Raw genomic sequence first — 15,735 nt, forward strand, 5'->3', positions numbered from 1 at the left:
AACTCAACTTCAAAACTCAACATAATACGGTATAAACGGGGAGGTTTTCTGCTGTCTCTTTAGATTATTACAATTTTTTTATTATTATCACCACAAGCATTGTAAATATACTTTGATTTAAATATATCTATTCTTAGAATTTTCTTATAAAGTTTCTTTATTGATATTTTTTATCGTCATATGGCTTTATCACTGCTTTGCATATATGCCTATTATTAATAAAAATGAGCAAGGTTCAGTATGGCCTATTTACGGTATACAAAGAAAATTTTGAAGGAAAATGTAGAGAGATCTTTTAGAAACAAATCATCTTTTTTGATGATTAATTTTGAAAGTGTCTAAATGGTTTGTATCATATGACTAATTATTTCAGTTTTGAATATAATATTTCCGCGTAGACGTGTGTATTCCAGAAAGAAAAAGAAAGAAGTAGGTATTAAAATATTATTAAAAGTTATCGCGTCCTCATATATACTTGTAACGAACATAATTTATTATGTGCAAATAAAGATTTATTTTCAATATTGTATCCCGTCACTGAACATTTATGTTAATTATATCGTTTTCAATGTTACCTACATAAAAAGAACAGCGAATCAAATTTTATGAGATGCAGGTAAACATTTACAGATTTACAGATATACATCGAACGTAACGTATACATGCGCATGTAGGGAATGGTTACCCCCGCCCCCCCAACTGTGCACGGACTCCCATGGGGTTTATGCGAGACCTGGATATGAGTATAAAAATTAATTAGCAAACAGCATACTGCCTTGAGGGAAAACACTTTCTTCACCTTTTCCTCAGCTTATTCTATCCGAAACAACATATATAACTATATAACTATATATATATATATATATGTTGATACTAGTTGAGACTCATGGAACACTAGTAGTTGTAACTCGGAGTTTCATGCATTAAAGCGATCGTCAGACAACTCATATATATATATATATATATATATATATATATATATATATATATATATATATATATATATATATATATATATATATGATAATTTAATAATATATAGGCCTATATATATAATGAACAGTATATATTTAAGCTCCGACTGAGAACGTGGATTTTATGAGAAAGTGGATTTTATTTTCGGACTGAGAACGTGTCGGACTGAAAACTCGTTTTTTCGGACTGAAAACGTGTATTTTATTTTCGGACTGAAAACGTGTATTTATTTTCGGACTGAAAATGTGTCGGACTGAAACTCGTTTTTTTCGGACTGAGAACGTGGATTGTATTTTCGGACTAAAAACGTTTTTTCGGAGTGAAAACTCGTTTTTACGGACTAAAAACGTGTATTTTATTTTCGGACTGAAAACGTGTCGGACTGACAACGTGTACCCTAATGAGCGTGGTGAACACAAAGAGATAGATGTAAGGGGATTAGTAGACAAGGGATGGAGAGAAGAATGAAAGATAAAAACCAACAGGGGAAGAGGATAGGTAGGAGATAAACAGTGGAGGGACAAAGAGAGGATTAAGGGAATGGGTAGGAAATAAACTGGAGAAGGACAACAACAGAAAAGTGTGGAGAGAAAAAGGGGTGGAAAAACTATGAGAAAAGGAGTAATGGGGGAGGGGGGCAAGGGGAGAAGGAGGGGGAATGAAGAAAAGTTAGTCATGTCCTTCCTGATTGTTGAGCCCATGAGGTTGGTGCGAAGGCGTTGCATTCACAACCTCTCTCTGCTGATTCGCACTAGCTCAGGACGGCTACCCAAGGATTCAATCCCTTGGGCCTATAGAGACATGTCGTTAATGGTATGGTTGCATAGCTCCCAACTCTCGAGAAGGCAAATGCTGGTCCATGCCACGAATTGCCATCCTGGGGGTGGGGTAAATGGGGGGTGTCTCCCTCCCCTTTTTACTTTTTTTGGAATCCTGGTGATGCCTACATGTAAAATGGTGGCACCTAGAAAGGCTTTTGTCACCCAAAATTTTCTGAGAAATATGCAATAAATTGAATAGTAGGTGATAATTCATTCTTGCCCGTGGCATGAAAATGTTCGCTGCTGAAATGAAATATAGCCTAATTTGAGGTTCAAATGATGATGTAAAGGAGGTTTTATACTCTATTATGCTAAATGCTAAAGAAATGATGGTTGCAAAGTCCAAATTTGATGCAATTAATTTATGTACACTTGTCAATTACAATGCAGGTTATTGGGATGCTTGCGTGGGTCAGGGGCTTTGGGTGTTAGAATGTGGGTCCAACCCGCGAATTGTGGGTCAGTTGGGAGCTCTGTGGTTGGGAAGGTTAAAGTGTTCTCCAAAAAAAACCAAAAGATGAATGACCTTCGGCACAGGGGGAAACTGGACTCCTCCAGCTGCCTTTACTACATTTTACTGCATTACTACAAACATATGGTGGCTTCCACGCCAACTCTCGACCAGAGTATGCTGTATTGGCCCCAAATAAACCAGATATTCAAATATGGTTACCTTTGGTCAAAGTTTTGAAACTGGTTTTATTACCACCTTCCAGGAAATTTACCTCACTGGTACATTCAGGCATCTTAATCTTATGCTTTCAATTAGAATGCCTTAGAACAATTTGGAAAGTAAAGACCTCTAGGAACATATTAAATATTCTAGCAATTATAGCATGCTAAATTGGGGCCAATACTACATAGCCCACCTTGAAAATATCCTGTAACCTACTCTGCATAAACACTATCTAATATGAAAGAAATGCTTTGGTTAAAGTATGAATATGGTCACTTGAACATTAAGAAATGCAAGTGACATAGTGGTAAGTTTTCCCTGCTCATGGTTATTGTAGTTGAACTCAATGTAAGAACTGTACAGATGCAATCAATGTGTTAAAAATAAAAACATGTTACAATACTGACTTACCTAATTTTAGAATAAGCAATACAAACAATAGCAGGGCAGTGTTCCAAATACGGAATGCAAGGACATACCCAAATAAGGCTAGGAGACGCCATGCCTCCATTGTGGAACTTCTCCATGATAAGTATAGCAGCTTTACATGCAAAAGAACTTTTGCCAAAACTTCAGAAGACCCTATAATGTCCCCGGCATTTCAAACAGCTCCATCTGCCACTATCTCCATCTGCCACTGGGCCTGACTGGGGTTCTCATGAGAGCACTGAATGAACTGTTTTATCACTACTAGCTGCAAGTTAGAGTACCTCTTCAACACTCTATGACATCACAAAATGTTAAATTGATCTCACACAATACAAAATAAAGACAAGTTATCCTGTACCAACAATAAATAACCCAAGATCAATGTCACATTAGTTACTGGTATGACTGAACAAGCTACAGTAATTAAAAAGATCAGATATTACTATCATGGAAAGCCAAATAGTGTACAATAAAGTATGTAGTGAAACCAATATTCAATCATTTAGTTTATTAATATGACACAGTTGTAACTTTGATGACATCAATTATGTAGTTTACTTACACTATGAATGAACATGCAAATCAATGATAAATACTACAGAAAGGAGAAGGATACATAATGCACTGAATGCAATAATCAATGTTTGACACCATGGAGAAGATAAATTCTTATGATACATTGCACTAGCTTAGTAACTTCATTTCACTGAGACACCATGTTTGTTGTTGTCTGTTATGGTACAGTTTGTTCAATTGTCTTGAAGCCTTGTGATATCTAAATTCTGGATACTTGTTACTCCCATTGTCCACTCTTGTGTCCTTGATGAATGGTATTTAAATACTGTAAGCTGAGAAACTGCTTTGACATCAGCTATTTCAAAATTGTCCGTATCCATGTTAACAACGTTCACTATGCAAATCCATAGCTTTCACTGGAGAACAAGAAATATGACAATCATCTTACGTAAAGTAGAGAAGCACACATTTATTAATGAAACAATCCAACACAAATACTTCCAGTTCCAACCCTTATATCTGCTTGCAAAACATCCATCATGCCATAACGCAATGCTGTGCTGTACTGTTCCTCTAAAGGATGTTCTGTACATCTGTAATGTGAAATGAAAATGGAAAAAAGACATATTTAAGGCATTGTGTGAGGACAGAAGTGTCACAAAGATATACCTGTTCAAATGATTTTCCAAGATATGATTTATTTGATTTTAATAGCAAAAGAGACATTCAGGCTCATGGCCAAGGTAACTGGGTTGGAGCCAGCATAAATGTTATGTTTGTTTATTCACTGAGATTGTAACTTGCATTCATTGTAATAATTAAAAATTATTGTTCAAATCTGGGTGAAAGTAGACCCCTTAATGATGCCCCTAACATGTTAAACTAAAAATATAGCTCACACTCAAAATTTGCCAAAAATGTCAATGTCTTTGCTGATATGAAACTATATGCACATGACAACCTGATCAGATGACAACTACAGTATAGGCAGTTAAGAGTAACTATCTTTAAGCAGTGCAAGTACTGTACTGTATGTACGAATGATGCCACATCATCATGAAACATTAAAAGAAAACATAAAGAGAAAAGAATAAATGTGCAATTTTTTAACACAAACTGCTTCAGACAGGTAGGTAGCACATTCTACAAGATTGGTAAATGTCTTTATTTTTCAGAGATAAGGAAAAATACTACAGGTACTGTTATCATTAACTTGTGGGGTTTGAACATTTTTGGGTCTCTCACATTTACAGACCTCCAGTGGCTGTATTAGCACCATATTTAGCACTACATGTCTATGTCATTAATATAACATAATACAATAAATGTATAAATGTGTCCAATGTCCTAAATCTGGTTAGTCATATACAGTCCTACAGTAGTAGACTGCAGACCTAGTTAAAATGTAGACTTATTTACAGCATGGAATGGTTACAGTATGTACATAAAAAAATTACCAGTCTCCATTGGGGTATAGCTGCTGGAGTGCATTGCTGCATCAGCCTCTGTTGGGCATGGCCTTTCATTGAGGAACTGGTGTTATCTTTTCTGGTTGATCAGTTTGGATACCAACCTCTCGAGTTTCTTAATTGGGCACACACCTTCAACTGAATAAGACAAATAATACCGGGATGTGCAAAGTTAATAATATATCAGAATGCATACTGTACGCATAGCAGGGAAGTGCTCATGAATATTTGAGTGCCAGGCAGATTGGGCGGTAGTGTGATCCACACCCTGGGAGAGGGATTTCATGGGTGGGGTACCCCCCCCCCCCCAAATGGACAAATTTGGCACATGAAGTATGCTTAGGTGGTGCTTTATTCCTATTCTGTGCCATATATTCTCCCAGATTTTGGTTATGGTAAAACTTATTAAATTATCATCAAAAAGTGTTGGGCGAAAAAAGTTAAATACTGTTTGTGCGGGGCGGCATTCAGAACTGCTGGGCGTACAGTAGCTGCCCAGTGTGAGCAAATCCCTGACAGTGTGAATTATATAACTTCCAACATAAATTACTGAATACCACATTTTGCCCTTCACTAAATAGTCAAAAATTCAAATCAATTTTGCAAACACAGAACAGTAATAACACTACTAGTTAATACAGAACTTTGCTATTGGCACCATAAATTCATCACATCTGCTTTATGATTTACAGTATGTATAGTGTCAACTCTGCAAGTATTCAAGAATGGTCCATTTACTAATATAGTGCAAACCTAAACTAGTGATGTGCAACAATTTCTATTATATTTCTTATTTCTATGTTAGTAGTATACACCTGCAGTATTATAACTCATCTACTAATACCTTACATACACTAAATGTCATAACGTTTGATGTTACAATGGCAATGTCCCAGTAGGCTTGCTCATAAACTAATATGTCACCAAATTTCATCATGTTCAGGAATGCATAATTGCTTTCAAAAATATAGCTAGGCTTTGCTTATTTCCAAGACTAAAAATTACGGAATATTCTACAGGTGTGCCCTAAACAATGAAGTGTTTAAAAGATATATACTATAGAAACATGATATGGTATATAAATGGGTGACCATTCTAGTTCTCTCACAAATCAGTAGTATCATTTTCATTTTGTATAATATTTAAAACTGCATGATCAGATTATGTGTAGAGCTATGAAGCCTACGATGTTGTTATATTTTGGCAAATGTCTTTAATTTCTATATCATGATGAAATTATCAATTATTGTAAGACGGACTCAACAACCCCCGGAATGGTGCGTCATGTCCGATGAAGCGCATATTTGGTGCGTTATTACAACTACAATATGTGCTTCAGTGTCCGTCAATGTGCCATGCATGGTGTATCCTTTAAATTAAATGTGATAAATTTTGTCGAACATAAAATGGTGGCATTCACAATTATTGGTGACATTGATTTGTTTATGTTGTCCTTGATTTTATGATTAAACAACGATGATAGCAAACTATCATGTTATGAATGCATAAACATGTGAACAATATCTACTATCCTTCACTAATTCAACAAAGGAGCCTGTAGAGCTAGTGTAGCTTCTTTCTGAGAAGGCTTTTGAGTTTTGAATTAATTTGGAAAACTTAGTAATATCAGTTATCACTTTACACTACAGTTACAGGAAAAGCCGCTACCGTTTTTTTTAAGTTACTATACCAAGTTGGGAGTATTATAGGCAAACTCTAATTTGGGTGAAAGAGTTTAAATTACAAAGTGGCTATTCTTACGACTAGTCGTAACAATAATTCCCTTTTACGCATGCACAGTTGCTTTAACGTGGCTATTTTTATGACTAGGAGTACTCTTTTTACGACTAGGAGTAACAATATTTTCCGGTTAAGGGTTGGGTTAGGGGTTAGGTGTTAGGTTTACCCCTACTACATGCGCAGTTGCTTTATTTACTTTACTGCGCATGAATTCGCCGATGTCGTAAGAATAGTTTATAAATAATTGTTACGACTAGTCGTAAGAATAGCCACGGCCTTTAAATTAATGCGTATATACATTTTTTCTTTGCAAGTGGAGAATCATCCACAGCTAAAGTGGCTATGCGGATTGACAAACAAGTGAAGCAAAGTAAATATCCTAGCCTATGCATATTAGACTTAAAAAAGTAAAAGAACCCAATGCCTTAGTAACTTAATTCATCTTGGAATTGCTCAGCAGATTCGAGGTTATTTCACCACTTAAGAACCCATTCTCAGACAAAAAAAAGACAAAACTGAAATGGCTACACAAATTAGTAGTCTATAACTGAGAATGACCATGCATGCAAATATGCAGTAAATTTTCAAGTTGTCAGACTAATTTATTTGTTGCTAGGAACTCTATAATTGTGCTGGTAAAGTAGAGTAGGAAATGAAAACAGTCACTTTATTGCGTATAGGCCCGTCCCTCACGTATCTCATTGCATACTAGACTTACAGTTACAAAATAAATATGCCCATATCAAAAATGCTCTTGACAGGAATAACCATCAAATTGAGGCAGGCTCTCCATGGTGCATAATTTTATAAATCTGGGCCTGGAGCTAGGCTACAGTAGTCCTACTTTTGCTATTGCTCCGCTCATGAGAAGTTGCATTTCTTTCGAGTTTAATTTTCTTGTGGGGAGATCTCCCTACCAAATCCATATTACACTAATGTAGGCTAAGTCCTATTCATATTTGCAAAGCTACCGAATCATAAACCAAACACATGATACCGCACACTTCCATACTGATCATGCTTAGTAGGCGAATATAAGTAGAAAAGCATAAATAACACTTCATGAAATGTTCGGCCTAGGCTAGGCTACAGTTTGTACAGCAGCCTGCACTGCAGTGCATGGACACTGCGGAGTTCGGACACCAAAGCCTTAAAACACCCCAAAACTATATCTCATGGTATAAATCACCAAACTATACTTGATATGGTTGGGTCATTTTGGAGAGAAAATAACTGTAGCTTCGTAGTTTTTCGTGCAATTGGCTCTTGCTGTAGGTTGTCTCATCGTGAAATCGCGTATTTCTTAGGGGTGTCCGAACTTCGCAGTGTTCCAAACTTCGCAAAACTGACTATACTACTACTGTACTAGCCTATGTCTCTCGGTGTATTAGTTGCCTTAGTTTGTAGTACTGGTAGTAGTAGGCCTAGCTAGCATGATCTATTGAACAATATAACAATGAAGCCTACGGCAGACCAAACACTTCGGCTGGAAAACAGTATGCAGTAGCCTAAATAGTGAATATATAACGTTAGTCGTTAGCATAATTTGCTGCCTACCTTCTCGAATGATCTGCCATGCCAGTAAATGCTCCGCGAAGGTAGCATTGGTCATTTTGTCGATCCCCGATCTCTGTTTCAGTAGATCGTTTCTGGAGACCCAGTCCACGTACGTAGCACCAGCTCAAGTACACTTTTAATTTCATGTCCGTTTTGTTGGTCACTGCTTTTGGCATTGGGACCCACAATAAAGCAACCTGTGCCTTCCACCTCAACAGCGCGGCGACGCGGCCGCATTATACACGTTACGTGTGTTATGCTACCACTGCATGAAACTGTGCTATATATTACGTATATTTACATACAGGGTACACTGTACACTGGCAGTGTATTACAAATACCGTGTCACGTGATTAACGGTGAACCATCGAAACATATGAAATTGGCCCGCCCTCTAAAAATTTCCTAGCTGAGAGTGTGCTTTTAAATTAGTCGTTAGGACTTATAAAACAATTGATTGACATTTACATTCATGCCTGGTCTGAGTAAAGGATGTCCTTATAATTGGATGTCCTCCTTTTAGCCCTAAAGGAACATTCCAGATCATAAGAATATGTTAAAGCTGAATATCCAAACATTACCAGCAATAGTTGTTTTTCCCCCTTTTTAACCATGGACTATGAAATATAAAGACAGGAACTCTGCCTAAGATCATTTCTTTATTAAAGAGAGGCTACTACTATTAAAGAGAGGCTACTACTATTAAAGAGAGGCTACTACTATTAAAGAGAGGCTACTACTATTAAAGAGAGGCTACTACTATTAAAGAGAGGCTACTACTATTAAAGAGAGGCTACTACTATTAAAGAGAGGCTACTACTTTTAAAGAGAGGCTACTACTATTAAAGAGAGGCTACTACTATTAAAGAGAGGCTACTACTATTAAAGAGAGGCTACTACTATTAAAGAGAGGCTACTACTATTAAAGAGAGGCTACTACTATTAAAGAGAGGCTACTACTATTAAAGAGAGGCTACTACTTTTAAAGAGAGGCTACTACTATTAAAGAGAGGCTACTCAATCATACGGCCCGAGTTCGAGTCACTCTGAGATTAAAGACCAACTATGGAGACTTTTCGATGAACATAAAATCCCACCATTTTGCATGTATGTAATCCTTAACTCACTCCAATTACATTGCTGTAATTAACTTTACCAATTTCGGACGTTAAATACGTGAAAAATGGGAAGAAAAGTCAGCTTTTTATGAAACCTGTTTCAGACATTCCTGAAACATTCCGAAGACATCAGGTGACCATGTGACGTCACTGTTTGTATACCTCACTCACAACAATACTTTTAGTGTGTAAAGTTGTATACTTGAGCTGCCAAAAACATCAACGATATTACTCCTTTTCCCCCGAAATGCCACAATTCTGTGTTGTTGGAGGTTGCAGTTATACCTCATCCAACAAAAGCATCAGCTTTTTTAGATTTCCGAGTAAAAGAACCGACGTAAAACGCCGCAGACTTTGGATCAATTTTTGAGATCCACGCAGAAAGATTTTTCAGCACCCGGAGTATCTCATGCCCATGAGTCCACATGCATGACCCTGCCTCTGTGTAAGCTGCAAATGTATCATTCTGCGAAAGTTATATTCTGTCGATAGCTGTGTTGGACCATGGCCGGACATAGCTAATGTGAAATTGACCGTTAACAAGCTCTGGACGTCCTTACATGTAACATTATATCACGCAATTGACAGTATAATATTTACCGTAAGAGATGACCGTGTATATACCGTGCCTATAGGGTAGCATTGTTAGTACATGTATGGCTCATAGCATGTGTAAATAGTCATGCTGTAGGATTTCATCGTATTTATCTATTTCCTTTGTTGTATTCCAGTATCGTGAGTTCGTGATACATTGTGTTATATTGTCCGTTATGTTTATTCCGGCATCTGCATGGTCCAAGGAGTTGTATAAAAACGGTTCTATGTAGCGATCGGACGTTTTATTTCGTTAGTGACTGTCTTGTGATTGTGGGATGTAACTGGTCAAGGCCTGTTTCAACTAGACTTAACTCTATGGAATTACACAGAGTCACGGTAGTATTTCGCCCAGGATTGAACGAGAAACGTGGATTTGAATATTCACTGCTAAATTTTGTTTATTGAAAGGATACTTTTTCTGTGTTTGTACTTTTGGATATTTAAACGAGTAAGTACCATGTTCAGCTGAAGCTTAGTCATGTATATGCTACCCTGGTCGATTCGGGTCAGCGTCTTCTCGTAGTTGTTCGATTATGTTTAGTGTCTTTTTGGTAATTCGTTGACAGTAACGTAAGCCATTTTCCCGTCACATATCACGCATGAGGCATCTTTTAGGTCTATTCTTCTGTTCAGTTTACGGTATCTTGCGATCATTTTGTATTACGGAATCGCCAAGCTGCTTGCATGTTCTACAGTATATTGTACCGTACGGACCTATTGATGCTCCGCTATGTAAAAGATGCTTCCATTTGAGTGGAAATTTTGCTAATGAAATAACCAATTTAACTAAAATTTCTGCTTATAATTGTCTTAAAACTAGTTGTTAACCTTCATGTGTTCTTGTTTTAAGCTAACAGCTTTTCAAACGCTCGAAATTGGAAGTCAAAAACAGTACAATTGATCGCTATCTGTGTACAAACAGTGCCTATATCAGCGTTTGATTTTCGCGGTATACAAACAATGACGTCACACGGTGACCAGAGGCTCCTTTGGGTCAATCTCTGTTTTCAGACATTCCAGAGGTTCATGTCACGTTACTACCCAAAATGTCCATTTTCGTGGTCGTTTTTTGATGGGTTAAAGTAGGTTTTCGAAGATTATTTTTTACACATGTTGATTATGGGTATGTAAACTCCTAAATTAATGGAAATCGCAAAAAAAAAATTTGCCTCCATAGTTGGTCTTTAATGTATGTCATCCAGTTACAGAGTTGTTGACAATTGACAATTCATAATCATGGACGTTAAATATGAATCTAAGAGACTGACTTCGGTTCAGCTTGCGGCTTTGATAAGCCAATGATGGCTTCTTCGCAAATTCCTGCTTGCAGGAGAATCTAAAATACATACATACTGAATCATAAGAGGAAGGTGACTTACTTCATAGTTGCGAATCTAGTCAGACCATCATCGTAGACATAGACCCTCAGAGGATCGAAGGAAGACACGTACACGTAGAGACGCAGGTCAAACTTGCTGCCGTTGATGAGGTAAGGCTTGGAGAGATATTTCTGAATGATCACAGACTTCCTGCGAGGAATCTGGCTCCATTTGTGAATGACACGGACCCCGATCCCACGAGCAGAGGCAGGCTATGTTGGAAAAGACAGCAAAAACAGCCAATAAGAAGGATACCTGGGGAGCACTATCATGAATAATTTACTACAAAAATTTACTACAAAAATTTCACGATAAGATTCAAAATACAGAGAACATTGCCAGCTTAGCCATCGATCTATAACTATCGCATTTCAAGGATAAATCAACATGAAGGATTAAGAAAGGAAAGTAAAGCTTTTGAAGAACAAGTTTGCAATGATGACATCACACATAACCTACTTGTGCTTCACTTCCTGAGATATGGAAGGTTTCAGCTAGTCTAAAATAGGTTACATTCAATCACACGTATCTCAAGTTAAGGACGAGATATTGAGATGGAGTTTCCCATTAAACAGTGTGGCATAGTTTGCTTTTTAAGGTAAATATTACATTGTATGCAACCGGAATATTCCTTAAACATTAAATGGTGCTCTCATTAAACCAGAAGAGAATGGCGATTAACACCGAGAAACTCACCGGCTTCATAATCCACTTTTGCTTTGAGCTGCCGTCCTCCCAGGCCCGCTTGAGAAGCTTCAGATCGAATGGCAAGACGAACGTTTGGGGGAAAAAATTGTATTCTTTCTTCCCATAATGCAGCTGCATTTTGTACAAGTTCTTCCAAAGGCGATCCTTGCGACCCATTTGGAAGGAGCCGGGAAAGTGATTAATCTTGAGAAGAGAAGTAGATTGTAACAGTTTTCAATTCCTATTTTCAAAAATTTGCAATCCAGTCAAAGGTTTTTATTAAGCAAAAGGAAAAATGTAAAACACTGACAATAAAATCAAATAGAATTCTTTGAAATATCGAACATTTTTTGGAAAGAATAGTTGAACCAGTGACTCCTGGAAGATAAATCTGTTTGATGTTAATTGAAAAATTCCATTCTTATTTTTGGGATCAACCCCTCTAAACGGTTCTTTGCATGGTGAAGAACCCTGCACAGATGACTACTTTGGATGCAACCCATGGCTGGAACATATATGTGACAATTTAAATAAGAAATTCCAAAACTGCAATAGACAAACTGTATATAAAAATTTCAAACAACAGGTTCGTCAAGTTATTTCTTTTCTATTTTTAATTTAATGTACTACAGAGATTGCTACATGACATTTATAGACAACTTTTGTCTTTAGGTCTCTGACATTGTGAAAACAACACAAAGGACACTGCAGTCCTTATTTGAGGGAACTTTTTCATAAGAAATTACAGATGATGTGGATTTTAAAAATCAAAGGAATGCCCGAGAACTTACAAAACCACAACTGAATGGGAAAAAAATCCCACTTTTTGTAGAAAATTTTGAAGTCAGCTTTGTTTAACATTACATTTACTAAGTTGGATCTTGCTGTTATTGAAATAGTTACAGTTAAATAATGCTATATAAACTCAAAAGTTAAATTTAGTTACCTTTTGATAGTCCTTGATGGCTCGAAATCCACTTCCTTTCATGTGTTTTCCCCAATAGCCTAACCACTCGTGAGGTTCTTAAAGAAAGCATTGACAAGTTTAAAGAAGATTCTACACTTTGAAGGTCTAACAAAATTTAAAACAAAATTTTAAACAAATAACAAACGAAGGAACTTATCACAATGTTTTGAAATGACACAAAACATGAAATAAATTGTCTCTTGTGCATGCAGAAATAATTAGCATAAGAATTGTCCAAATGATGACATTGCAGTAGAATTTCCCTTCAATCAAAATGACAAAGACTCACTGGGGCCAGCTTAAGGTCAGCACATCAACAACAAAGATATGTGCAAGTTCATGTTGTTTCTATGTCAGTAACTGGTACTACAAGGGTCAGTGGAGGCAAAATTGCAGAATTCAAGGAGAATGGCAGACTACAAGGAAAATGGCAGAATTGTCTCCATAATGTACAGTTTGAGAGAAAAACTACAACTATCTTGTATGAAAATGGTGTTCCTCACTTTTGCAAATGAATTTAATTTCTTTTACAGAAATCTGAACAAAATACAGAATCAGCCGCTTACTTTTCGTGGCTCGGAATCCCGATCTGGCGATGCAATTCTTCACGACGTGTGGAGTCACGGTGCTCATCCTCCACTTGAGCAGCTTGCGTAGATCCCACGGTAACGGTACAACTAAAAATATATATTGTCAAGAGTAAAATTATTAGATACTGCATAGCATTTAAAGCTACTTCATAAACTTCCAATATTTCAGTCAAAATTATAAGAATTAACTAATTGACACTGTATCCCTTAGAAATGATCTCTATTCTCTAGCATTATATTTTTTTTCTTCTTGGAAACCAATCAGTAGCAGACTTCATCCTTGAGTGCTGCATATATAACAGAGTTCATTGGGAACCTCTCTTTACTTTCCATGAGGAAGTAAACCCTTTCTTGAGTGAGATCACAGAGCACATTTTGAACATTTTGAAACAAATTTCATATCAAAGTCTTCTTACAAATGAATTGCACAGGATGAGAAATGACTGTGAAAATGAATATATATTTGACCTTCACATGGTGACAGGTTATATTTGCAGAGACACATTTCAATTACGGTAACCATAACCCTAATTACACTACTTTGCCAATATTATAAAACAGTCAGTAACACTACATCTAAGAACCTTAAGAAAACGAGAAATTTGCAAAGTTATAACCCTCATGGAATGGTATCTTGGTTAACTTTTCTCGCCGTTTTCTTTCCCAGACTGTATTCTGAATGCTTTGAATTACGGTAGCATAAAAATTGTACAATAACCTTAAGTCAAAAGAATATATATTACCAGTGGTCATTCTCACTGTGAGATTCAAGACTTATCTATGAATAAATATCTCCCTTTCTCCCAAACAGTTGCCACAGGCCAGACTTGGACTGCACCTTGTTCTCTGATTGTTTTCTGCACAGAACTGTACTTTTAGTGCTAATAATTGCTGTCATATTGCTTGTAACGTTACTATGTATTAACGAATGCAATAAGTGTTAGTGTTATACATTGCAAGATATAAAACTAGGACCTAAGATGATGTTTCTCCCTGTCAGCCTCAAAATGACCACAGACCCTGAATCAAACGGCAGCTACCTTCTCTAATATTTTATTCACAAACTGTGTCCTGAACAATAGAAAGACTGGGAATGAAGGTTGTAGTGACCTTCGAGGGACCCTTGGGGGAGGGTGGGGGCAATGTAATAATGTGACCAGTTTGGTAGATCGGAGAGTACATGTATAGGAGACAGGAATGAAGTAAATACTTCACAATCATTATATCATTATTGCCAATAATACGAACACCCTCAACGTTTCTCAGGAGTGATGTTAGCTCATACCTGAACTTACCTTTTTCTCCATCTGCAACAAAGTTAACAGTGGGAGGGACATTGCTGAACAGGCTTGGAGAGAGGGCCGGGTGAGCTTCATCATTCCCAGTGGTCAACATGTGGAGGAGAGACGACCCACTTCTCGAGGCAAGGATTGACCTTGTGTAGCCGTTGGACGGCACTGATTTACCGGCTGGAATGACCGGTGGCTTGTAAGAGTGTCCACTGGCTATGGAATAACCATCTGATTCATCTATTTGCGATAATGGAGATAAGTGAGAATAGAACATTGTGTTGCTATTAAAATAGATGTTGTCCTCCTATCATCGAAAACCAGTCTTTGTTTTGGAGGTTGGAGGGATCGTCCTGGGTTTGTGTCGCAACCGATGGCAGTGTTCGACCCAGCCTGCTAGAGATTTGGACACCACAGCTAAGTGCATGCCATACTGATACCATGTAGATATGCTTCATTACATGTTAAATGTGGATCTAAAACAAACGATTGTAGAGCAGGAATCTCTTTCTGAACAGTAGAGCAATATGTTCACGTAACCCATTTGTATGATTTATTTTAATTGAAAATGTCTACTGGCCATTGGCAAACATGCACTTACTCCTCAGACATTACTATATATATATATATATATATATATATATATATATATATATATTATATATATATATATATATATATATATATATATATGTGTGTTCTGTCTAGAACTAGTAAGTTAAGCTACACAACACATTCTAGAGTCTACTCTCTCTCTAATTGTTTATACTTCCTGTTTCACAACATTAATGATCCCTAATCATTATTAATTCATCTTGAAAGCCCTCTTACAGAGATCTGTCTCCAATCTATACCTTATTACTTGAGAAATGACAAATATCTATACCCATGTAACAAACAAAAAATAATGTCTGCATGCCCGCCC

The 15,735-nt window shown here is 36.9% G+C and overlaps 1 protein-coding gene and 1 long non-coding RNA gene across 3 annotated transcripts in view; both read right to left on the reverse strand.

Moving 5' to 3' along the window:
* Positions 1-15,735, reverse strand: part of LOC139958901 (tubulin monoglutamylase TTLL4-like) — a 47,727-nt gene that overhangs the window by 27,682 nt on the left and 4,310 nt on the right. For both annotated transcript variants that reach the window (XM_071956337.1, XM_071956336.1), the window contains exons 4-8: positions 14,817-15,050; positions 13,498-13,608; positions 12,911-12,987; positions 11,974-12,168; positions 11,278-11,489 (exon numbers count right to left, since the gene is read on the reverse strand). In XM_071956337.1, coding sequence (XP_071812438.1) covers positions 11,278-11,489; positions 11,974-12,168; positions 12,911-12,987; positions 13,498-13,608; positions 14,817-15,050 — 829 coding nt within the window. The remainder of the gene's footprint in view (positions 1-11,277; positions 11,490-11,973; positions 12,169-12,910; positions 12,988-13,497; positions 13,609-14,816; positions 15,051-15,735) is intronic.
* Positions 3,405-11,258, reverse strand: LOC139958922 (uncharacterized). The gene is made up of 3 exons (XR_011789904.1): positions 8,184-11,258; positions 4,875-5,024; positions 3,405-4,010 (listed from the first exon to the last, which is right to left on the reverse strand). It is a non-coding gene; the product is annotated as an uncharacterized lncRNA (long non-coding RNA).

Source organism: Apostichopus japonicus, chromosome 18 (assembly GCF_037975245.1).
Source record: "Apostichopus japonicus isolate 1M-3 chromosome 18, ASM3797524v1, whole genome shotgun sequence".
In the NCBI taxonomy this organism is placed as follows: Eukaryota; Metazoa; Echinodermata; class Holothuroidea; order Aspidochirotida; family Stichopodidae; genus Apostichopus; species Apostichopus japonicus.